The sequence below is a fragment of the Heteronotia binoei genome, chromosome 4 (assembly GCF_032191835.1).
Source record: "Heteronotia binoei isolate CCM8104 ecotype False Entrance Well chromosome 4, APGP_CSIRO_Hbin_v1, whole genome shotgun sequence".
In the NCBI taxonomy this organism is placed as follows: domain Eukaryota; kingdom Metazoa; phylum Chordata; class Lepidosauria; order Squamata; family Gekkonidae; genus Heteronotia; species Heteronotia binoei.
The window spans coordinates 103,691,761-103,718,066 of record NC_083226.1 but is presented as its reverse complement, the minus strand read 5'-3'; the positions used below and the strand labels follow the sequence as shown (position 1 = coordinate 103,718,066).

General features: G+C 40.3%; 1 protein-coding gene, 1 long non-coding RNA gene and 1 other non-coding gene across 3 annotated transcripts in view; 2 read left to right on the top strand and 1 right to left on the bottom strand.

The window, feature by feature from the left end:
- The first annotated feature begins 6,480 nt into the window (after positions 1-6,480).
- On the top strand, positions 6,481-16,301 carry LOC132569484 (uncharacterized). Its single transcript, XR_009555266.1, has 3 exons — positions 6,481-6,566; positions 12,847-12,903; positions 14,714-16,301. It is a non-coding gene; the product is annotated as an uncharacterized LOC132569484 (long non-coding RNA).
- On the top strand, positions 12,969-13,096 carry LOC132570667 (small nucleolar RNA SNORA13). Its single transcript, XR_009555366.1, has one exon. It is a non-coding gene; the product is annotated as a small nucleolar RNA SNORA13 (small nucleolar RNA).
- EPB41L4A (erythrocyte membrane protein band 4.1 like 4A) overlaps positions 15,914-26,306 on the bottom strand; it is a 213,040-nt gene continuing 202,647 nt past the window's right edge. The window contains exons 20-24 of the mRNA XM_060235611.1: positions 22,484-22,531; positions 22,318-22,386; positions 21,065-21,175; positions 18,445-18,526; positions 15,914-17,773 (exon numbers count right to left, since the gene is read on the bottom strand). Of these exons, the coding sequence (XP_060091594.1) occupies positions 17,645-17,773; positions 18,445-18,526; positions 21,065-21,175; positions 22,318-22,386; positions 22,484-22,531 (439 nt within the window). The 3' untranslated portion in view covers positions 15,914-17,644. The remainder of the gene's footprint in view (positions 17,774-18,444; positions 18,527-21,064; positions 21,176-22,317; positions 22,387-22,483; positions 22,532-26,306) is intronic.

The following is a 26,306-nucleotide window of genomic DNA, read 5'->3' as shown; positions in this document are numbered from 1 at the left end:
TGCTGAAATTCCAGTTTATTTAAAGGGGGAAAGAGAATTATTTGTGGGGCATAAGCAAATGTCCTGCAAACTGCAAATTAGCCACTGCTTTTTAACCATGTAAGGTTTAAAGTGGCATAGAAAATGAGAATCAGTGTACTTTGTCTAGAGGAGAACCTACTCTGAGAAGTGGCAGGAAATGCCAATTGGGGGTAGGGCTTTCCCTGTCCACAAAGGGGAGAGGTTTTTATTGGATATACTTAGCAGAATAAAAAGTACCGCAGCACATGTGTGTAATTAGCATTAAGAAAACAATAACAGTCTAACTAACTGGTCTACATCTCATGGTCTAAAACGCTAACTCTCTTTCACTCTGTGAGCTGAACACAAAGGGAATGAAGTTTACCCCAAAGCCCCACCTCCTGCATCCAACCAATTTATTGATCAGCCAATTGACAAACTACAGCTCTCATTAGGAATAACACCTCATGTTTTCTGGTTGAAAATACATGCCTAGAACCTAATTGGTTCTAGGCTAACTAACTAAGAATTAGCATATATGAGCAAACAGATTAACTAATTACTGAAGGAGTGACATTTGAAATATCCCAATACTTATTGGACAGTTCTATTAGGCCAATTTAGGAATTCAGTCATTTGATCCTCTTTAAGGAGTGCTATGTTGGCATCCATTACATCAGCTGGAAAAACACTGCAAAATAATATTTACCTTCAGTATATTTGAACATGTGCAGATAACAGCTCCACCCAGCACCACTGTCCATATCTACACATATCTACTGTGACATTCTACACAGGCAGGGCTTTTTTTGTTAAAAAAAAAAAAAAGCCCAGCAAGAACTTATTTTGCATATTAGGCTGCACCCCCTGACATCACCATTGTTTTGCACAGCCCAGCAGGAACTCATTTGTGTATGAGGCCACACCCCCTGACACCAAGCTAGCCGGAATTGCATTCCTGCTCAAAAAAAGCCCTGTACACAGGATTCAGACAAGAGATGAACAGAGAACTCCATGATGAGTTAAAGAAGAAAAGAGGAATGTTCAAGAAATGGAGGGAAGGACATGCCTCTAAAGAAGTGTATCTGAGGGCTGGTAGGCACTGTAAGTCATCCAGACAAGAGGCCATAGCTTCTTTGTCTATGTGAGGAGCAGGGCTTTTTTTCTGGGAGAACATGGTGGAACGGAGTTCCAGAACTTCTTTGTGGAAACAAAATTATACAAAAAGAAATTAAAGTTCATGAGGGGCACTTGTGTGCTTCTCCTTTATTTCCCATTTCAGAGTTCCAGCTCCTCTATTTCCAGAAACAAGGCCCTGGTGAGGAGCAAACACAAGGTAAATGATGCAATAGGTCCACTGTTGGGTGAAAATAGAGAAACTATGACAGAAGGCAGAGAGAAAACAGAAAGGCTCAATGCCTATTTTGCCTTGGTTTCCCCCCCGCTAAAGAAAACAGGCTTATCTAGAGACAGTAGTTGGCAATGCACAGGATCCAGGCTGTTGGTTGACGTGGACAGAGAGGCACCTGATTCTGCTGGATGAGCACAAATCCCCAAGCCAGATGATATACACCCCAAAATGTTCAAATAACTTTCTAGAGAGACTGCAGAGCCTTAGTCCATCATCTTCAAAACCTCTTAGAGGATGGGAGATGTACCACAAGACAGGAGGAGGGCAAAGCTAAATTGGTAGATAATTTAAAATTAACACATAATTTAAAATTTCAAGGCCTACCAGAAAATATTGAAAGGAAAGACATTGTGGGCTTTTTGGAAGATGTACTAAAAGGGTATTTGGGTACAGATCATAGTGCAGCAGTAGGGATAGAAAAAAGTGAAAAAAAAACTTTATGCTGAGAACTAAGGATGCAATTTTGCATAATATATGGAATGGAAAGCCTCTTGTTGAACATAATACAGATTCTAAACGACCTTCATCTGGACACTGTCCAAAAGGTGTCAATTTTAGTTTTTAACTAGTAAATTAAGACTTTAAGAATCCAATACAGTTGAGGCATTCCCTTTAGAGTAATTTTTTATAGGAATAGTTGGACAATAATACATACTACAGAGGAAGCACAGCAATTTCTTAAAGGTTTAGAGGAGGATATTCCTCATGTATAGGATTGCCAATCCCCAGGTGGGGGCAGCAGATCCCCCAGTTTGGAGGCCCTCCCCCCACCTCAGGGTCATCAGAAAGCGGGGGCGGGGGGCGGGAGGGAAATGTCTATTCCCTATGGAGAATGATTTCCATAGGAAAAAATACCAGAGAAATGGGACTGGATTATAAAAATTATGTCATGGAGTGAAATGGACAAATTAACAAGAAAATTAAGAGACTATAATTTGGAGCTTTTTAAGTTGGAGTGGAAGAAGTTCAGAAGATACGTAGAAAAAAAGTGGAAAATAAAAGGACATTGGACAATTTTTGATAATGATTAAGTTTTTCTTTTTAAAAAAAACAAAATATAATTTTTGGTTTTTTAATAGTTAAAGGTACCTTTAATATTTGTTTTTTTTAAGTAAATAACACTGGCAGGGGTCAAGTAAAGGGGGGAGGGGTGGGGGAAAAGTAAGATATGGGGTAGAAGAATTTCTCATTTCTAAGTCTTTATAAGATGTAGATATAGTTTTGCTACCATATGTTACTAATAAAAATTGTTTATTACAAACAAGAATGATTTCAATAAGGTATAATGGAGAATTGATCCATGGGTATCTGGGGCTCTGGGAGGGGGGCTAATTTTTGAGATAGAGGCACCACATTATCAGCATAGTATCCAGTGCCTCTCCTCAAAAAACCCTCCATGTCTCAAAAGGATTGGACCAGGGGGTTCAGTTCTGAGCCCCAGAAGAAGGTGCCCCTACCCTTCATTATTTCCAGTGGGGGGAAGGCATTTAAAAGGTGTGCGGTCCCTTTAAATGTGATGGCCAGAATTCCCTTTTGAGTTCAATTATGCTTGTCACACCCTTACTCCTGGCTCCACCCCAAAGTCCCCAGATATTTCTTGAATTGGACTTGGCAACCCTACTCATGTATCTGAAATACATAAGCTGTGATATTTGGTATTATGTTTGTTTACAAAGGGTCCCTTAGTTGTAATCAGGTAGCTGTATATTTACTAAATAAAGATAAGTGGTTTTATTAGTAGTGCAATAAATATTAAAAGACTTAATTCAACTGTCAAAGGAAATGTATATGTTTAAGAGAAAGTGGATGCATTTTTCCTTTCAGAAACTAATTTGTTTTTAGTGAATCTTGGTAAGACATTGATGGCATGTAATAACTGTAAGAAGGCAGGAGCATGTGGCAATTATTTTGAGAAACCCTAATATTGTGGTTAAGTAGAAGACTGAGGACCCAAAAGGTAGATACTTAATGTTAAAATGTCAGGTGGCAGGTAACTTCTATACTTTTGTGAATGTGTACGGATCTAATCAAAATCAGTCTAAAATTTTAAGACTACTGATGGCACAACTAGAAAACTTTTCAGAAGGGGAGATTGTATTAGGATGTTTTAGTGGTGTTCCACTAAAACAGTGATGTTCCACTAAAACTCAATAGGTCATCTAATAATCAAAACTACAAGTTCTTTGCTGAAGCCTTTTTGTGATCAATCAAATAAAATTATTTGAAGCTTGGAGGCTTGTCCATCTGGGGCAAAGAGACTATACATTTTATTCCACACCACATGAAATGTATTTGAGGTAAAGCTTCTATATTGTCTCAGCAGGAATTATGTCTCAGATCTGAGATGTGTTTATAGGTCCCTTTTTTTTGCTGACCATGCATCTATGACAATATCCTGGACTATCATAGCAGCAAGACAAGTATTAGGGAGCTACAGTCCATTGAGGAAAGCATGAATGCCAACATGTACTGTGACATACTGAAGCAGACCATGATCCCCCCCTTCGGAGACTGGGCCGCAGGGCAGTATTCTAACATGATAACGACCCCAAACACACCTCCAAAACGACCACTGCCTTGCTAAAGAAGCTGAGGGTAAAGGTGATGGACTGGCCAAACATGTCTCCAGACCTAACCCTATTGAGCATCTGTGGGGAATCCTGAAATGGAAGGTGGAGGTGCGCAAGGTCTCCAACATACCCAGCTATGTGACGTCATGGAAGAGTGGAAGAGGACTCCAGTGACAACCTGTGAAGCTCTGGTGAACTCTGTGCCCAAGAGGGTTAAGGCAGTGCTGGAAAATAATGGTGACCACACAAAATATTGACACTTTGGGCCCCATTTGGACATTATCACTTAGGGGTGTACTGACTTTTGTTGCCAGCAGTTTAGACATTAATGGCTGTGTGTTGCGTAATTTTGAGGGGACAGCACATTTACATTGTTATACAAGCTGTAGACTCACTACTTTACATTGTAGCCAAGTGTAATTTCTTCAGTGTTGTCACATGAAAAGATATAAAATATTTACAAAATGTGAGGGGTGTACTCACTTCTGTGCAGGGGTCGTTTTACAGAAAAATAGGTGGTGGAGCTCATCCAGGGATTGTTATGCAGCTGCACTACTATTCAATGGACAAGGAGGTGGAACTCTCAGAAGGAGGTGGAACTCTAAGAAAGGTTCAGGAGCTGCGCTCCTCTGAGCTCCTACTAAATCTGAGGCCTGCTTCTGTGACGTACTGTATATTGGCTAATTTCTCAGCCCAGGAACCTGAAGGGACAGGATCATCTTTTAACTTAAACCCTTGACTCTTTTTGTGCCCAGAACACTAGTACCCTCTTCCCAGTACCCAGCCCCCTTCTCTTGGTACATCAGTACTTTTTTCGAGTTTACAGACGTAGGTCTCTAAAGGCAGTTTCTAATCATACCAGTCCAGGGATCTCTGTACTCCTCAGAGATAATGCTCCCTATCTGACTGGGTAGAGATTCTTCTTCTATCTATCCCCTTTTCTTCTGGTCTGAATGGGAATCTCTCTACTACAAACCCTTTGCCAAACTTTCCTCCCAGTTCTCTGTGGTCAAACTGCTATCAGCTAATGCTGAATTCAGACTGTATTCAGTCAACGGCTGAAATCTGACTTTGTCAGCACTAAACCCTTTTTGTCAGGGCTATTCCCAGATAGTCTCAGTATACATCTCTTCTCAGAACAAAATTAGAGTCCAGTGGCTTCTATTGCTTCAGACCAACACTGCTACCCACCTGTATGTATCTTCTCAGTTAAAGCAGGAATCTGACTCCCTCTCCTCAGCATAGAGCTCTCACAAGACTTTTTCTGCTCAGTTGATGTTGACCAATCAGATTGTCTGGAGCAGCCTGTCACTCAAAGCTCTGTGAAGAATTAACCATTCAGTCTTGTAGTTATATGTTCAGCACTTTTAAGCCTCTTAAAAAGTGCTGTCCATCACATCACCATGCTGACTTTCTTGGGGGTTTTTGTATTTTGATTGTACCTAGATGACCACCTGCAACCTTTGACTGTATGCAGATTCAACACTGTTGGACTCAACAGAGATTAGGGATAGTTTATCACATGAATGGGTTGTTTACTCTTTTAACTGGGTATTATTTTTAAGTGTATTTTGAAATATAACATATCACACCTTGGCATGGCCTTCTGACCTCTACTTGCAATCTCTGTCTGCTCCCATCCAGATTGCCAGTTCTAGGCTGGGAAACTCCCAGAGCCTAAGGAAGGCAGGATTTAGGGAGGGGAGGGACCTCAGGGTTTTATAGAGTACATCCTCCCAAGCATCCATTTTCTCTAGGCGAACTGATCTCTGTAGTCTGAAAATCACTTGTAATTCTGTGAGTTCCTTAGGCTCCACCTGGAGGTTGGCAACCATACTCACATCCTTCTGTTGAACCCTTGTTATGTCACAGACTTTACAGGCCCGAGGCAAGAGACTGTGGTGGAAAAGGCAACGTGGATGCAGCCAACTCTACCCTCTCAAGACACCCCAGTGTTACTCCAAGGTTTACAGACCGCCTCATTCGCAGTTACATTACGGAATGCCCTACCCCACCAACATACACATCTAATCAAGTAATATTAACTCTATTAAATATGTCATTGCAAATATAGCAAATAAATTTTGAGTGCAACAAAATTACATTTGATGAATGAAAAGTCAATCCTCAGGCACCAAAATCAGAAAAAGGAGCCGCAGCTGGCGTATGAAACAACCACAGGTTCGTCTCACGCTAAACAGCATCAAGCCAGTCTCATTTGCTCAGCTTTGCGGTCGAATCAGCGAGGCGCCTTCCGTGACCTTATTTTAACCCCGCCGTCCCACCCTTTTGACGTTTCCCTTAAAAGGGGAAAGCGCAGTTGGTACATTCCGCCTTGTCCTCTTGATTGTGAAACAGGGCGATATTCACATTTATTTGGCACATCCCGTGCCTCCGCCCTCTCCCGGGAAGGGGCTGGTATGTTGCCCTCCTTCGGCCGGGCGTGATGTCGTCCGCCCTGCTCCCCCCACCCTTCCAGAAATAATGGTCTGTCCCGATGCAGAGCATATAGGGAAGTGAGCGGGGAGAAGCGTTCTTTTCCCTCGTGGTGCAGGCTGAAGGCGGCTGGCGGGGCTGTGTTGGAGGTAGGTGGCTTATAGGCGTGTGGGGCGGCAGTCCTGAAAAACAGTCAGCTAACGGCGGAGGCCACACGTGCAGCCTACGGTTTTGTGGTGCCCTGGGCGACACTCGTAAGTGGCTGCGAACAGTAGAGTCGTAACTCGATGGTGGAATTGGCGGTGAGGGGGAGCGTTACCACCATTGATCATGAAGGGTGCGGCGTTCTTGAATGAGTACTGAGTATAAATAATGTCTGACTTTATTTCATTTCAATAATGATGATAAAAACAACCTAGCGCATCCGGAACATGCAATATTTTCGTTTTCACTGTATTATACAAGTTTCGTATTTGCGGAGGGACTTCTCTATAGATAAACATACAAGAATTTGATTCACACCCGATTGATGTAGATGCTCCCTGCTCCCTGTATAGGCTCTTAAGGCAGGGTATCCACGTGGAGCGGGCGGGTGTGGAGAAGTAAAATTGACTTGCATCTGGTCCCCCTTCCCCTTGAGTTTCCTGATGTAAGATGCTGGTGAAGCAAAATAATTTCTTTGTGCATCTTTGCACTCATGTTAGTTGCTCTAAACTAAGCTGCCACCCGTGCAAAGCACATCGGGACAATTTGTCCATGCAGTACCGCACTCTAGGCTGTCAGTTAAGCATGCATCACTGATTTTTATGGGTTGTAGTTTAGTTTAATGGGTCCTCAGCCAGTATTGTATTTAAATCATGCCTTAAGTTTGGTGTATGTAGTATGTAAACATAACATAGTGGTGGTAAGTGCCATCAAGCTGCTGTCTACTTATGGTGACCCTTTAGAATTTTCAAGACAAGAATCAAAACAAAGGTGTTTTGCCATTGTGTGCCTCTGCATAACGAAGTTGGACATCCTTGGTGGTCTCCCATCCAAGTATTAAATAGGGCTGACCGCTTAGATTAAAATGGGCTAGTCTGGACCAATGTTCCCTCTAAGCTGCAGAATCTTGTGAGCAGAAGCCCTACTTTGTGAGCTACTGACATTAAAGTTGTGAGCCACTTCATAAATTATTGTGCTCTAGGGTCATCCCTGAGCGAAAACAAAAATATGTGAGCTGGAGGCTAAAAATCATTAGCTCATGCTAACTCAGCTTAGAGGGAACACTGGTCTGGACAATTCTGGTTAGGGCAGAGGCACAGTATTCCTAGCATAAAAGTCCTAATGCAGTTGGCTGTCTGCTGTTTAAGAGTTTTATTTTGTGTGGGTTTTTTTAATGCATTTCTTGTTACAGCTTAAATAATTACTTATATATTCATAAGCACTTTTCTCCCTAATTGGACCGAAGCCAGCATTATAATAACCCTGTTTAGGTAGGTTAGACTGAGAGTGAGTAGTGCAAGGTTATCCAGCAAGTTTGATGGCAGAACAGGGATTCAGATATGGGTCTCCTGCATCATAATCTTATGCTATATCTACTGCACTGAGTCCATCATGTAGTGTTCACTTCCACCTCCTGCTTCAGATTTAAACTAGGCCTTAGGAGGGCCCCTTTACAGGAAGTAGTGGCATGCTGTACCATGGCTGGAGAGCTCTGAATCAGTTTGTTCTCTGGTAGGAGCTATGGGATGTTAGCTGGAGAGTAGTCACTCAAATAAGTATAGGTGGCCAAACTTGTAAGAGCCACATAAAATAAATGTCAGATGTTTGAGAGCCACAAAACATGAACAAATACTACACACACCGGTTTAATAAAAATTTTTAATACTTTCTTTGCACAGAACGATAAAATACAACATGACCAAGCTAGAAGGAGACTTCTTAAAAAACAAAAGCTGGTAATAGCATTCACCATAAGACCAGCATAGGGAAAGGTTAGAGAATTATTTTTGGCACCATCTGAAAATGAAACATATGTACCATATAAATCAGTGACTACTGTTTGCATCATTGTGCATCTCTCTTTGCCTTGACACCAAGGTTAGTAAATACAGTCCCTACAAGATATGTGAAACTATGGGGGAACCCTATACCACCCTCTTTAATTTCATCCTTCCTTCCATAGGCTTCCTTGGCTCTTGCACTCTTTCCCTACTCTAGGTCTCTGGACAACCTCTCTGGTGGAAGAAAAGAACTTGCATGCCTGCCTGTTCCCCCCTCCTTCCCTGTTTCACACATCGTGGAAATAGTTGCCTACCTTTGGGTCAGCACTCAGAGGCTGACAGAGGTCCCAATGCTAAGCATGCTTACTTGAAAGTAAGCCTGTATTAAGTTCCTCCTTGACCTCCAGGAGCCACACAATGTGTGTGAAAGAGCCTCATATGGCTCCCGAGCCACAGTTTGGCTCCCTCTAGTAGAGAATGACAGTGTGGAGAAGGGCACTTATTCTCTGAATGTTCATACAGTGTGCATTTTTTGTTTGTACCCGCTGCCTTCAGTGTTGCCTATTCATCATGGCTACTAGTGAATGTGGTGTCTGAGAAGGCACAAAACAAGCTTCCCCCTTGCAGCTTTTTCCCATGCTAGGAGTTGTCTGTCTGCATCTAAATCAAACATAAAACCATTGGTTTTAAAGCTGTCTGTTGGGCAATCTTGGTTCTTTTCCTAACTTACACTGTGCACTTGAAACAAAGATTAATCCAGTAGGATGTCTTGTGCCCTTTACAACTTACACAATCTGTAACACACCCATTACTAGGGCTGTTCCACCTGGGAAGCCTCAGTGCTGTTACACATTGCTACGTGGATGGCTCTCTTGCTTAGATGAAAGGAGCTAATGACTCTTCAGTAGGGTTGCTGAGAAGATGCGGAACTAAAGACAGAATTCTCTAGCCCAGAGATGCCAGGTGACTCAGTTGACCCATTTTGTTGTCATGGGAGAGAAAGGAAGCAGCTGGTATGCTGTTGTGTTTGTGTCCATGAGGCTTCAGCAATAGCTAGAGGCCTCTTCGATATTCATAGTCATTCACATTATCCCTGTAGTTGATCAAAAAGCTATTCAAGGGCTCTCCTGCAGGCTCTCCCTGTTGAGACTTCCGGTCTTGGCATCTCAGCATTAGGAGCAGCCCCGGACTCACTCCCAGCAGCTGCTCGTAAATCTGGCAGCTGGGGGAGAGTCTTCTGGCAGGGAGACTTTACTCCAAGGCCCAGGGAGGGTCTTGAGAGGCAAGCAGATTGACAAGGCTCTGGAGTTTGGTGGCGACCCTGAGCAGCTGTCTAGATGCCCCGCTGCTTTGATCACCATTTCTGAATGGTAACAGATGACCACTGGCTTCTTCTCTTTTTCATGCTAATGATCTTTCAAAGCATCTTTTCTACTACTATCAGAACACTGAAATCCTCATTACAAAACCAACTTGGACTGTTCTGAAAGAGGAGGAGGAGGCGAACCCCCCCCCCAATAAGAGAGGCTTCCAAAAGAAAAGAACGAACAGATTTGGGCTGTCTTGGTTTAAACTAAACAACATATATTACAACTTGAACAAAGGCTGACTGTGATGTTAAAAGGGGGAAGTGCATTTGAGGACTTATTGGGACTGAATTGATTCAAACTGGAATGTAAGAGAAAAATATCTTAAGTGGAGATTTGGAAGGATTTGTTAATTTGGGACTTTGAGGTATTATTCAGCTACACCAGTTTGGTGTAGTGGTTAAGTGTGCGGACTCTTATCTGGGAGAACAAGGTTTGATTCCCCACTCCTCCACTTGCACCTGCTGGCATGGCCTTGGGTCAGCCATAGCTCTGGCATAGTTGTCCTTGAAAGGCAGCTGCTGTGAGAGCCCTCTCCAGCCCCACCCACCTCACAGGGTGTCTGTTGTGGGGGAGGAAGGTAAAGGAGATTGTGAGCCGCTCTGAGACTCTTCGGAGTGGAGGGCAGGATATAAATCCAATATCATCATCATTATCTTTCACTATTAAACTGAATTATTTTGTGGAAAGATGACACTGCAAGTAAAAACGGATTATCCAAAAGACTTTATGGCTTTCATATTCTCTATAAAACAGGGAATTGGTTTCTTAGAGGAGTTGATAACAGAACGGGTGCAGAAGTTTCTGGTTAAACGTAATGAGGCTGATATTATACAGGAGCAGATAGACCAAGACGATCAAGATCTTCCTAATAAGCTGGGAAAAGTGAACAAACAAGTATCTGAAATGTTTTGTGTGAACTCAAAATGGAAGTGATATATGCAGTTTCATAGCAGAAATCCAAACTACAACCTATCAAGATTAACACAAAGGGGAGTGACTTTGTTTTGGCTTCAATGCTTCTTGTTGAATTGATGAGCAACTTAAGGGGAGAATTGGCAGATTCAACATAAATCCACAGTTCTGTGGCAATCTCTAGGACAATTAAAACTTGGAAAGCTTTTAAGAAGAAAAGACTATGAGCTCTGGCATCTTCATTTGATTAACACTGTCATATCTTCATGGAATTGGTGTATTATTTTGAGATGGAAATTTGGATCTTTAGGGCTTTCTCATTTTTTTATATTTTTCAATTGTATGGTATAAAAAGATGGTATAAGGGGATTTGTAGGTTTGTATGGACCTAAAATAGGGAACTGGATGGAAAAATAGGCTGGAGTCTAGGAAATTGTGATATCAAAGATATAGGGAAGGTTTTATAAGCGTTTTTTTATAAAGGGTGTTTTTTAAAAAACTTAAAGCATACTGGGGAGAAAATATTAAAAGGATAAAACAATAGCTAATAACAAACTATAGAGAATTAAATATTTTAAATAGCTAAAGGAATATTTTATATTTTATTTTAGAAGCTAAATCCTCAGTGAACCTAGAAGTATTATTTACAAATTAGAAGTTAAGATCACAGTTTGGAAGCATCTTTGTTTTGACATTTTTGAATGTATTTTTCTGCTTTTACATATGTTTGAATATTGGGTATGCATTGTCCCTAATAATTTAAATTAATTTGAATAGTATTCAAGAGATATGTATTTCTATTGGCTTATAGTAAGTTAGATGAAATTTTAGCTATGTAAAGAATTATTTTAGTGATTTTTTTGTTTAGATTTGGTTAAAGCAATTTAGTGGAAGTTATGCCATAATTAAGCATTCTCTCTTTCTTGAGTAGTAAACAAGCCTGTATGGTAGATTAAGACTTCTTGTTTTCTCTCCTCTCTCTATAAGTATTATGGCACTTCAGCATATGTTGTCTCCAAGAATGTTTAATTTTGAATAACTTTTTTAGTGTTTGCTTTAGTGTTGTCAATTTATGGTATCTTAGATATGCTGTATAACACTGGAGATCCGCTTTTCATGTTTTGCTTGGAATTCTCATTAATATAGCTAGTCAAATGGTTGTATTGTGAAGTTATCTTATTTTTTGGTAGTAATGGGCTTGTATGACAGACTAAAAATCTTCCCTCACTTCCTCCTTTACATTTTCCTTTTTTCTTGTTTTTAATTATTCTGTTTGTTGCTTTTCCTTCCTCTTTTCGTTTCCTTCTTTCTTCTTATAGGTATTAAGGACAAATGGATATGATCTATAATTTGATTAACAGAACTATAAGAAATCACAAAAGGTCACAAAACGTTTGTGGAATTTAATGGTAATATTTGGTTAAGATACGGTAGCTTGCAAGTATAATGAATCTTTTTCTTTAGTAGAAATAACTGTAGCGTGTATATTTTATTTTTCTTTGGTATTGCTCCCTCTTCCCCCCTCCCCTTCTGCTTAAACTTAATAAAAAACTTAAAATACTAAGGGCTCTCCTGCAGTAAGAGAATACTTGCTAGGTTCTCCAGACAAGCAAAGGGTTAAAATGAGAAAATCTGGATTTCTTAGAGAGGCTTTTTGTTCCTTGCATTTTGGGAATTCCTTGTCTAGTTTCCAATAGTAAGATGGAACAAGGAAGGAAAACTAATCCCACTGAGATCAATGTGGGTTATTTCAAATCCCCACCACAGCTTTGTTTCAGAGCAAATCTCTGCTGCTGTTCTTTACCACTCAGAAAAATTGTGTTGGATATGCACTCTGTTCCAGAGATTCTGTCCTAGTTTTAAGGGTGAATAATTCATATTGAAGCTGTGTAGCATGTACACTTTTGTTTCTAACTCATGTACAGCAGCTACCCCAGGCAGACACCAATATCTCCCACCAAGAAACACAGCTTTGTTTTTAAGATGTGCTAACTACTTTGGTATATTTATCTCATTCCAGGCTTGCATTAAGTAATTAACTTCAGCTGAAGGAGTTGCTTTGGGTTGTTTTAACGGACCACATTGCTAATGATTCTAAACTATGTGCAGCAATACTAAAAAATGATTAATTACTTCATTGTCCATTTGTTTGTTTTTTTCAGAGGCAGGCAAAGTCCACCCACAGTTTTGGATGATGAATGTTATGTTTCAGAATACAGGTATGTCAAAAGATTCTGGATAGGCTGAATCTAGTGTCTAATGTTTAATTGACATGTTTTAATTTTGCCTTTGTGTTGCCCATTCATTATTTTCTCCAATGAATGTGGTGTCAGAAAAGGCATACAGTAAATCTAGCTGTTATGTGTTTAGGAGTTGGTCATGTACCTTCTCTGCATTTCAGCCAGAACATACCCTTATGTAAAAGAACTGTTATCTTCCTGAGCAAGTGGGAAAGCTGCAGCCATTTATGTATGTACAAGCTTATTTTATAGCATGAGACTTGAAATGTAAGGAACCCTGTGGTTCTAATCCAGATCCTTACTCTAAGGTAGCATTGAATTAGAGAATATTCTATATGGTTGTAGCATTTCTGGCTAGATTTCATCAAACTATTTCATTTGAGACACACAGGGAGATTCCCTGTTATCTCCTCTCTTCTTCCTTGGCCTAGCTAGGCTATTTTTTGTACAATTTGAAAACTTCTGAATCCAGCATTAACTAATGTAATTAAGTCTGCATCACATCCTATATTCTATTTTAAAACTCCAGGTTGCAGGCGGGGGGTGTTCTTTCCACCATGCCCTGAAATAACATTTAATTTTCACTCCGAAGCCCCAGCAAAAAGGGGTTTTTGTATTGAACATCCAACCTAATCAGAATTCAAAAGCTTTTTTTGCTATTGTTTTTGGTTGGTGCATGTAAAGATCACATTACTTTGTTCAAAAAGATTATTAGTTTTTGTTAGCCTCCAAAATAATTAATTCCACAGTCAACTACTCTTTTAAGGCTTTAAGAGAGCCAGTTTGGTGTAGTGGTTAAGTGCACACTCTTATCTGGGAGAACTGGGTTTGATTCCCCACTCCTCCACTTGCGCCTGCTGGAATGGCCTTGGGTTAGCCATAGGTCTGGCAGAGGTTGTCCTTCAAAGGGCAGGTGCTGTGAGATTCCTCTCAGCCCCACCTACCTCACAGGGTGTCTGTTGTGGGGGGAAGAAGCTACAGGAGATTGTAAACTGCTCTGAGTCTCTGATTCAGGGAGAAGGGCGGGGGTATAAATCTGCAATTCTTCTTTTAAAGGCATTTATTAGCTTTTGGGGTTGGATAACTTTTTAGTATTCACATAACTAGTAGTTCCAGGACCTTTACTCTCATAAGCAGGTCCATGAAGACTAATCGGCATGTAGATAGCTGGGTGAAGGAAGGAAGCATGCTTGCTATCTTAACGGAATATGCTAACTACAGAACCAGTAAAGATAGGAGTTGTTTTCCAAATATTTCACACCAGGCTCTTTTGTATAATTTAACTGTTTGGCTTACTGTGCATGTAACAATGTATATCCTATTAAAACTTGTGTGTCAGCTTGCTAGGGTGGGAATTCTTTACAAGAATAGTCCCTATGGAATTATCTGGTCTAAATAAACTTCCAAATCTTTAGGCCCTGTACCTATGTATTTTACCTAGCTAGTGCTTGCTAGGTTCTGACTTGATCCATGGAAGCCCTTGGAAAACATGGAGGGAATGCTTCTCAGGGTGAAAATTTGGCACATCTGCTTTGGATCATCTGGGTGTCTGAAGTCTGATCTGTCTTATTCCTGGGAATTCTGTTTCTGATCCAGTGTGATGAGTTTAGTTCTGCAATTGGATGTATGAAACACAGGTTCCAGTCCCTTTTCATCTATAAGGAGGACAAAATACTCTGCTACTTGAAATATACAACTTTAACAACATTGATCTCAAATTTGAAAATATCAAGTTGGGGTTGTGGGACCAACTGGACAGCATATCAATGTGTTCTCTTTCACCTTTCAGACCAACATGAAGCTGACTTGAAGGATACCCCTTTCTGTGCTGGAATCCTGTTGTAAAACCACAGTGACATACTTAGAGGATGGTAGCTATTGCTCATATGAAATTATCAAGGCTGATGCAAAACGTTAAAACTAAGCACATGAACCCATGACAAAACCAGCTGAGCTTGTACAGTGCAAAAATGAGCAAATGAAACAACATCAGTTATTTGCTCGTTAAAATGGCTGAGTTCTGCTGCATCTTCTATGTTAGCTTTACATATGGCAAAAGCTAAAAAAGTCACAATAGAGCTGGTGAAAGCAGTTATAGGAGAGCATACGGTAAGACGCATGCTATTGCTCTTCAAATACCATTAGTCCTATTGTTTCTGTGATCTCAGATGATAAGATGTTAAACTAGCAAGCTTGCAGTACAGTTGGATGACTCTACTAATGCTGCAACTTAGGAGTGTTTTGATCATCCTTATTGAGGAAAAGGTTTTAGTGAGTGAAGAGCTGCATACTTGAACCATTGCAGAGGAAATTTTCTAAGTATTTGAGAAGCTTGTGATTAAAAATGGTTTGGACTGTATAACTTCATTGGCGTAACCCACTGAAAGAGCATCAGCAATGACCAGACAATATTCAGGATTAGTACAGGGAACAAAAAATGTAACTCCAATGGTCTGTCATACCACTGCTTCTTACATTGTGAAGCATTTTAAAGAGTAGCAAGGGAAGAGTAAAAGGATAGCCCAAGAGACTGAGTATTCCTCTGACCTATTCACTTAATGGCCAGCCTTGATTTGCTGTTGTATCTGTAGTGCTGTAAGACATTGAGACATTCTGAGTTTAGAGGAACTTGTTTAAAGAATCACCAGTCAGAGTTTGGCTTGAAACAGATGTGTGATACTTGGCCACAAGTTTCCTTGGCCAAATAGAACAACTAATTTACAATTTGGTGAATGAGAAATATTCACATCAAGCCGCTGTGAAGCATCCTTTGGCAGCCACACCTTTCTTTAGGTGTAACAGAATAATAGCTTCCAGTAAGCAAAGTCCTGGACAGGGTGTGTTACTATCAGCAATATACATCTGGCTTAATAAACATTGTAGTAGGGATGTGGCCAGATGGCAGAATCTGCAGTCTTCTTTTTAGAAGCCTGCAGACAGCTACAGGCATAATTTCATTGTGGTAGTTATTGTGAGACAGACACACAGATTTACTAAATAACAAGCAATTTTAGCAATACAGGTTCTTCTGGTGACATTTACAGTCCATGAAAACACTGAAGATCTTTTGGATTATATTAAAGGAATGTATGACAAGATCTCATAAGAAGTTGGGAAAAACAACCACTTAACTTTTATATCACAATAGAATTATCATATATCCTGCAGACAAAATTATGTAAACTGCTAAGATTGGTAAGCATGATACCAACAGAGGTCACGGAGTTAGAAAAGTACAAAGTAATGAGAAAATGTTGTGATCTGCCCCCTCAGCATGTGGTCTGTTCATTTCAGTTGGAAAAATTCACCAAATGTTTATAATTTGAGTAAACGTATATATTTGAGTGTTTCTCACTGAATAAATATGAAATGCTTAATTTTGATTTGACTGTTCTCTTATTAACTAACCAATTCTAAAATGAAATGTGGCTTAGTTTTTGTGCATATTGGAAAACAAGCTGCTGAGTTTGCAGAGACGTTACACTAACAGGGAAATGCCATTAGTAACACCCTTGAAAACAGCATGTTTTCCATGGCACTGTCTCATGGGGAAAGTCATATTAAATGCAAGTACATCCACAGTATTTCTGTACTGATTTTTACAATTTTTCTTACAGAGGTTTTGCTCTGATGGTTCCGTTCTAAGTAATATTTCCTCCCCCCTTCATGTCATGTTACTGTTAGTTGTCAGACACAAAGCTTAAACAATTAAACTAAAAATCATCACAACTGTTCAGAAAAATGAACAGAGACCCACAGTGAGAGAGCTGAGACTGTAAGGGCTTTGCTCACATCCCATTTTGGTCTAAATCCTGTTCTCTTTAAGCTGCATGGTAAACAGAATTGATTACTGGGGGGGGGGGGGGCTTCAGTAGGGACTCCTCTCCTGCATTGTCCCATTGCAATGGTCACTGTCTCCTTTTCACCACTAATGGACTTGTTGAAATTTAAACTCCCAGCAGTTAAAACGTATAGGAACATTTTAAGGGGCAGGTTGCTTAAAAAACAAAGCAGCAAGAGCCAGGGAAGGTTTCAAAGAATGCAATGCTTGCTTCAGATGTATCCATTAAAAACACTTTCCTAAAAAAAATCTATGTTCTAAACTATAATAGATGCCTCATGCAAAGCTGCAGATTGAAGTAAATGCCTAGGAGCTTTGGCAGTGGTGTCACTATTACAAATTATATACAGAGATGCTTAAATCTGAAAATCAGCATATAAAATAGTTGGGAAAAACTCCCCATAACCAATACTTGTATGAAGAATTCATTTTGTCATTCTAATAAAAGATTAAACACTGGCGTATGGTATATTGCTAGGGGAAGTACAGACATAAGAATTTACTGCTCTCATTCAGCATAGAAAACATTTACTATGTCACATTTAGAAAAAGCATCAAACCTTCAGTATTTGACACTGTTGATCTTGAAGTTACTAGGCTGTCATAAGAAACTTTCATCTGATCTGGTTTAGGAAATGTAGTGGCTGTAGCTTTTCAAAACAGGCTTTTCCTACAAGGACTGCTAACATGTCAGCAGCTGAATTTTCGTTCACTGCTTTTGATGGGAATGCTGAAGGAGAAAAAAAGTGTGTGCTCCAGAGGAATGAAGCAGCAGTTCAAATGTTCTTTCATGATTCATATCTTCTGGCAAAAGTGTATTTGGACTTTTGTGTCATTCACAAATTCCTTCAGAGGGCATCCATTCAGCACTCATTGGAATCAGGTCTCCATCTTCAGCTGTGATGCTTGTACAGTTTTTATTGTCTTTGTGCTATGCTTTCCATCCAGGTTGTTAATGGATGTGTGTGTCGTGTCTTCTATCATGCTGTCTTTAGACCCATTTCTCTTCTGAAGAGGATAAATAAAACAGTTTTTAATGCAGAACTGAATAGGAATTAATTCCTGTTCTAATCCTGTCAGTCCTGCCGATATACTTAGAAATTTTAGAACAGTTGTAGACTTTAGCTAATAAAGGCTGAGTTAGACTTGTGTTTTCAAAATAGAAATATATCTAAAAGTAACCATATATGTAAGTCTCAAGATAAAGTGAATTGCTAAACATTAACTTTTTTTTTTGCTTTTAGTCTAATAGGGACATTTGAAATTGTTTATTGGAATGACCATCCAGAGCTTTTTTAATGGAAAAACCCAGCGGGTATTCCTTTGCATACTAGGCCACACCTCTTGATGCCAAGCCAGCCAGAGCAGTGTTCCTGCTCACATCTATCTAGCAGCTAGTTAGGTTCACATTTACAGCTACGAGCACTGCTTTCATGCCAAATACTGACAAAATGAATCCAATGAAATTCCCTATCTAAGTATTCAAAATCTGGTAAGACCCTACTTATTATGCATATGCTTTTTCAAAACAGGAAAACTATTGTAATGCAACATAGAATGTATGTATTATATTCTGAGCCCCTCTCCAATAAGGTTTTTAGAAATGCCATTGCTCAATAGGCCCTATTTTTTAAAAAAAATCAGCTTTAGACAACAATTAAAAATACACCATTACCAACCTGGTGTGATACTGTGATGGTGGAGTACTGAGCATCTGAAGAGCGAGTTACAGGTAATGGAGGCACAAGGTCCATTTTAGAGCTGGAAAAAGAGAACAAGCTGCAAGATGTTTGGTGTTTATGGAGTAAAAGGAGTTTCTGGCTGGAAAAGTCACCTGCATAAGAATACAATAATACCTCGTATAAAGCTGCTTTGTATAAATTTGTTTCATTACAGCACTCTTTGTCCTGGGTGTAATTTAAGAAGAGTTGGATTTATGTCCTGCCCTTCACTCAGAGTGGCTTACAATCTCTTTCCCTACCTCTCCGTACAACAGACACCCTGTAAGGTAGATGGGGCTGAGAGAGCAGCTCTGAGAGAATTGACAGCTGCATGTGGAGGAGTGGGGAATCAAACTGGTTCTCCAGATGAAAGTCCACCACTCTTAACCAATACACCAAACTGGCTCTTTTCTTTAAAAAAAATGTGGGTAAAAGGGGCTAAGGCAGGAGCTCCACAGGATAATCATCCCAAAATACAGTTGGGACAAAAATGTGGCTCTGGCAGTGCAGCAACCTCCCAGTTACGTCACAGACCTACAGAAGAGTTGTACAGCTAACTACTAAAGGATCAATAGGAGCTGCAGAGTTGACAGAGAAGATGGCTACAGCAGTCTAGGCAGGAGCCTCAGCATGGAAAGCAAGCCAGAGATGCCTCCTGGGAGGTTCCAGCACATGAGCCAAAGAGGCAGTCAGTTGGTGGTTGCCACCTCAACCAATTGCTATCTTGTAAGCACATCTCCATTAAACAAATGGTATCAATACCTCTTATAGAGCTGTTTCAGGAACCTAACCACAATGTTAAAGGAGGTATTACAGAAGAGCATTCTAATAAGGCTTTCATTCGCAGTTCTATTTTTTCTAAGGGGAGGGACGGTCGCTCAGTGGTAGAGCATGTGCTTGGTAAGCAGAAGGTCCCAGGTTAAATCCCCAGCATCTCCAACTAAAAAGGGTCCAGGCAAATAGGTTTGAAAAAACTCAACTTGAGACCCCGGAGAGCTGCCGCCAGTCTGAGTAGACAATACTGATTTTGATGGACTGGGAGTCTGATTCAGTATAAGGCAGCTTCGTATGTTCATAACTGACCAAAGCCTATATACTTAATTCCATCACCAAGTATGCAAAAAACATGGGAATAGTATTTCAGTTTGTAGCACACTGCTAAATAAACCCTTTCTATAGTATTGATAATACAGTGACATGTGAAAGCCCTACAGAAATGTAGCAGGGGTGGGAGAGACCTTTAGAAACACTAGGAGCAAGGGCACAAATTAGTGTATAAAATCAATCAGAAGTCTAGGTAACATGATTAAATGCTTCCATAGTGGTTCTCTTTCCACATAAATAATTTTTATGCAACTGTATCTTAACAGGATGCACATACCCCCAACTCTTAAGTCAATTAAGTGGCACCACAGCTATGAAGAGCTGTTAAAATCCATGTCGTCTTTATTTCAAAATGCCAACAACAACAGTGGTGACTGAAGGATGAAAAAAACCTTTGTCTTTCCTGCCCAACCTCAAGACAAACAGGCTACAATTTATCTGCAGAAGATGGTCATCTTCACTTCATCTAATTGAATGCTAAGTGTTGCCCTATCCCCAGGATCCCAAACTTTGTAGTGGCATGCTAACTTCCAAGTGGGTGTTGATTCTGATCCATACAACTGTGAGTTGTGCACTAAGCATCAACATAATCTCTAATAAGACTTTGAAAACAATACAAGGACATTTCAACACAATGCTTAATGACATAGATTTCCCTTTAATGTCATTACTAAACAAAATATGATATATCACCTATGGTACAAACTGACCTTTTCCTTGAATTTAACAGATCACTGTAGATGCAGTGTTCTCATATAAAAGTTTCTTTTGAAACACAAGCACTATCTCAGTAACAGGAGAACATGTGCAGCAGCTGTTTATGCTTTATCTCCAGAAATTTTGAGGTAAAAGCCCCATAATTTCTGTGCTTTCATGTACCCAAAACAGTATAAAGATCTTGATATATTTTTGAAGAGAAGGCTATTTTGTTTTCAAAAAGGTCTCTACCTTAAAAGCAGTCAACAACTTTGCTCCCCCCATATTTCTACAATGGGAAAGATCTAATGTCCATTTTCTGGAAGCTACATGTGAAGATACCAATTTGGGGAGTAGTGTAAAAGCTGACAACTATTTCACATTACCTCCCTCAGGCAGCTTCACAATCCAGAAGATGCAATTGTTTTCTTATACTGTCCTTTCCTCTTACTGTCCTTTCCTCTTAACGTGTCTCATTTTCTCCTGGAAATACCAGGAGGTCTAACTTCTTGTCAGTAAAGGTATAGTTCTTTCTTTAGGCAGTATTTGCTGAACTAGGGGGAGGGTGGCGAAGTCAAGGTGCCAATCATTGGACTTTCCCAATCAGCTTTTTCCTGATGAGTCAGCCAGAGAATGAAAAATTTGTGAATGAGATGCTGATGAACTATCTTGTTACACATTAGTTACATACAGTGTGTGATCCTAAATGTATGTGGAGGAAGGGGAAGCTTCTTTATCATGACACTACTCCTCATTAATGACCAAATACTTAACATACTTCACTTCTGAAAGAACAGATCTCTCTCCATCAGAACACTGGGACCGTCGAGACTGACGATAGCTCCGAGGAGAATGAGAGTGCCTAATGCGAACAGGGTCACCTTGAGTCCTGAAGGGAAAATAACAGTTTTTACAGCACAAAATCTGAGTCCACTGGCACCTATAAGACCAACAAAGTTTAATTCTGGGTATAAGCTTTTGTGTGCATTCATACTTCAGTAGATCTTATGAATGCTTGTCAAAATAAACACGTCCTTCACAAGAGAAAGACATGCCAAAATGTTTTAAAGGAAAGCATCTGTGCAAAGGTGCACTTGTATAGCAGAGTCTTGACTTGTTTTAGTCTAGAGGTCATACTGTTGTTCATACTAGAGGTTACAGAGGTCATACTTTTATTCAGCCTTAGTTGCCCTTATATTGTGAGGCCACTGGTCCATCTAGCTCAGTAAATGTCTTATTGTCTTGCAGCCATTTTCAGAGTCTCAGCCAGAGAGAGGTTTTTCCCCAAGACCTGCTATTTCAGATGGTTATGAGGGGAATTGAAGATCAGACCTTCCGCATGAAGAGTAGATGCAGAATATATTAATAAATAGCGGCCTTATATGAATTCATTCAAAGTTCTTGTATGGGGGGACTGTATCTATCCACTTTCTCCAAACCCAACATAATTTTATAAACCTCTATCTCCCCCTTAGTCATGTTTTTTTTAAACCCAAACACTTTAATATTTCTTGGGTTCTGCACCTCTGCATTCCTTTTGCTGTCCCCCAGTGTCAGATCCCTCATCACCCCTCTTTTGGTGTGATTAGGGCTGACCCAGGATTAAACACATGGATCTGCCCAAGTTATGCATAGTTTGGCCCTGATTCTGTTTGAATTTTTGGAAGAAAATGCACAAAGATTTTAGTGAAGCCAGAAGTATAGTGAGACTCACAGAACAAGCTACTAGGAACATACCCATACCAATCTGATTAAAATGAAAGGGAACAGGACAATTCATGGTCATCTCTGGGAGGTCTGAGAGTTGTCTCAGTAGACTGTGCCATAATTCTTTCAATTAAAGATTTACTGCCCTTTTCTATCTTGCATTATCATCCAACAAACAATCTTTTAACAAAGCAGTACCATATTTATCCAGTACCTAATGCAAGCCCAACGGCCTGTAGAAATGAGTCATGTGAATGGAAGATGGAGTGAGTTTTACAATACTGGAATATAGGGAAAGTGTTATCCTCTAGTGAATATACTCACTCTATTTTGGTGTAAGGAATCTCTCTTAATTGTTCCTCAGAGAGGCCAGATGGATCCACGAGTTCCTTTCTGGAAAAGGATCAGCCATTAATTATGCTACTGCATGCATAAAAACAGAGCAATACTAAATTCACTAATAGCAGCCCACCCCTGCCATAATACATACTGAATGTGTTTCCATAATTCTTCCTTTGCTTGCACATCTGGACTTCTCCTATAAATGGCAACAAAAAGACATGTCTTCATAAACGTGAGTAAACTCCAGAATTGTGGCAGTCAAGAACAGTGACTTTTCAGTAGAAATCATTTAAACTTCCATGACAAGGAAATGTCATTTTTGTAAAACATATTTCTATGATAATAGAAATTTATTTGTAATATGTATTTCCGTGACATCAATCTCAAGCCTTTAGAAAAAGTACACATAAGACACAAGCTGTTTTTAGCAGAAGCGAGGCCAGGCAAAAGCCACATCAGCTACTTGGAAGTAGAATGGTTTTGTTTTAAATGCTATGATCATTTTCCCTTAACATCCAGTCACCTAATGAATCAAATTGTTGAAAAACAAACAACATGCATCCATCTCCATAGAGTATGAATATTACCTTCCAGAGGGGGAAGAACTAAACTCACAAGAGACCTATAGCCTTATTTTATTCTGTAGTTTACCCCGAGGCTATCAAATACTATGCATTAGTTTACTGTTCTGTTTGTGTTTTTATGTTCCTTATCTTTCTCAGTTACCTTTTCTTGTTGCCTCTTCTATTTTCCCTCCTAAGTGCATTGGTGCTTTTCCTCCCTAAGGCAGAAGCCTGGTGCATTAGTTAATATGAGAAGGTGGGAGGAGGGGGATTTTAATGATGCCTTTCAGCCTAAATGTTGAGCTGCTTTCTTCTTTCATTAAGTCCCATTCACCCAAAGTGGCAGCTGTGAACTCTGCATTTACCCCAAGGAGCTGGCATCCCCTTCTGAATAAGTAATAATCAGGCATCAGAGGATGCAAAGGCAATCTGTGATGAATCTCAAATTCTCTAGGGAAATGGAGTGAATTGCTTTGATAAGGCTTATGACTCACCTAGCATGGCAAGGGAAAAGCCCTGAGGTCAGTGCTTAGTTCAGCATTCTCAACATGCTCACATACTGTGACATCCACCAGATTAAGACACGTTAGTAAAAATGGACTTGGGATACATCACAGGCCCTTTTATTGGCAACAAAACAACCATACATGACCTGACTTTATAAATGTTAGATTAAAAGGCACTTTTTCTTTTTTAAATTATTTGTTAGGAGTATCACATCATTCATGTACATGTAATAGTTTAACTGTGAAAGTTAGTGGTATGGCATAGGGGCTTCCTGGTTCAAATCTTACCTCTGCCAATATCTCAATAGGTGGCACTAGCTTCAGCCTCATCTTTAATATGGGGATGACAAAATCCACCTACTTTACAGAGTTATTGCAGGGATGATAACAAACTATGTACATGAAAGACTTTGAGAACCTGAAAGCACTATAAAAACATCAAATATCAACACAGCTGACTAAATATGTGAAAAATATAAAGGAAATGTAGCCCACATCTGTTATATCAATGGTCTTCAACTCATGGATTGAAACCCCAAGGTGGGTCACAGAGCCACACAGGAAGCAGATTTCTTTTTGCAGCTTTTTAAAGACATGTTATGAGTCTGCCTATGTAGTGAGCAAAAAGTGTTGTTTCTTGCCTTTCTGATGCCATGGGACTCCCCCCTCACAGGGGACCTTTGTTCTGGATCTCTGTACACTTGCACATCCTAGCATGGGCCTAGCAATAAAAATGAAGTCTCGATCAAACTGATATCAAAATGACAGTGAGTCATACTGAGGCCATTCAAGGAATGTGATGCAACTCCTCTGTTAATCATATGAAAGCCAAATCTAATGGGAGTCAACCTAAGGCCTTTCCCCCAAAGGACCTAAAGGGTACCCTTCCTGATAATCTGGCCCAAATAATCCTGATAATCTGGCCCAAATAACCAAAGCAATGAGCAAGGTGCCAGCACTAGCCATTTCCTCCTTGTCAAATCTACTCCATCATGCCAAGTATTCAGTCATCTACTTGCCTACTGAACTCTCAGTTTCTCTAAAGGAACACTTCTTGATACTTACTTGTAATGCAAATAAAGAAAAACTATCTTCCACAATGTACACAAAAAGAACCCTTTTCAAATTAGCTCATCTCTGGAGAGATGGACTTTTACTCCCTCCCACATTCCAATGCCAACACCTTTTCCTCTCAATCTTAGCAAAAATGTATAAAAAGTCATCCCTCAGTTCAGCCAATTCATAGCAGGTTTTTGATCCCAGTCTGTTACCCCAACTGTACAGTTGGCTTCTCTACTTTTCCACCTCATTCTGCTACACTTCTCCAGAGCTTTGCAGCCAGAAGCAGGCTTGTATGTCTTTGATTCTTACCTTTCATTTTCTCCCTTAGTAGCAGGTAGTTTATTAGGGAGAAGATTTAAACTGTATTTATAATCCACATGTACACTTACTTCAGTTTTTATTTACTTGACTTGCTTCTCTTTCTGTTAATTTTTTTTTAACTTAAGAAGCTTATTGCCCTTCATTTGTTTCAAGTGTTGGTCTGTATCTCGACCCTTGAATACATAGATTATGGTCTCAGTAATGAATACCAGGTTGTGAAAGTTGCCAAGCTGGCCATTTTCTGACTGCACCAGGTTAGGAAACGAGTTCCCTACCTGTCCTGTCCTGACCTAGCCACAGTAATCTACACACTGGTCACCTCCAGGATAGACTACTGTAATTCTCTCTGTTCAAGCCTGCCCTTGTGCCTGACCCAGAAGTTCCAACTGATCCAGAGTGCAGCCATGCGGGAGCTCATGGGGACCCCTCGGAGGTGACAAACCTGTGCTGTACAAGCTGCACAGCCTTCCAGTGGAGGACCAGGTCAGTTTCAAGGTCTTGGTCTTCATCTTTTAAGGCTTTTACCAGTCAGGGACCAACATACCTTCAGGACCACTTCTCTCAGTATGTCCCCAGAAGAGTGTTGCACTCAGGGAATAAGAAATACCCATGGTTCCCAGCCCAAGACAGATCCAGCTGTCCTCAACAAGACTTTTTTGACCCTGCTCCCCACCTGGTGAAATTCTCGGCCAGAGAACATCTATGCCCTGCAGGATTTACTACCTTTCTGCAGGGCATGTAAGGCAGAGATGTTCTGCCAGGCATTTGGTTGAGGACAGCGATAGGACAGCATACAGTCTGGCACTTTCACACTCTCTCCCACCTCCTGAAAAGCCCCAGGAGGCTCAGGAACTGCAACTTTTTTGTCATCTTGTAATGGAAACTGCTTTTATCTGGACTTGGTTTTAATCTAAATTATGTACTGAACATATATTGTTGTAAGCCATCCTGAGTTGTGTTCGCAGGGAAGGGCAGGTAATAAATCAAATAGATTAAATTAAATTACCCCACAATACATGTGTTTTCTCTTTGCTAGCAGAAGGACACTTTTGCTAGCTGCAGGGGCTGCACATGTATGAGTGATTGGGATAACTTTTTTTTGCATGCATGCATACTGACAAGAGCAGCAGACAGATGAGAGATGGTCACTTATTGGAGGAGAGGATTGATTCCTTGATGGCTCTGACCTTCACTGCAGTGTACCTCCTGGTGTTAGGCATGTGCTTTCTACTCATGGGTCTCTTGGTCTTGACTTTGAGACTACTGAGGCCAGAATTCTAGCTCCTCTTCTTCTGGCCATGTGACTGTGATGTCAGGTTCTTACAGCTCAGTGGGTCCCAGGCTGCTTGGGAATTAGGTTTGGAAAGGCTGCTCTACTGCTTGATATTATTAGCCATAAACTAGAATCACAGAGTTGGAAGGGACCTCCAGGGTCATCTAGTCCAAACTCCTGCACAATGCAGGAAATTCACAAATACCTCCCCACACATCCCTAGTGACCCCTGTTCCATGCCCAGAA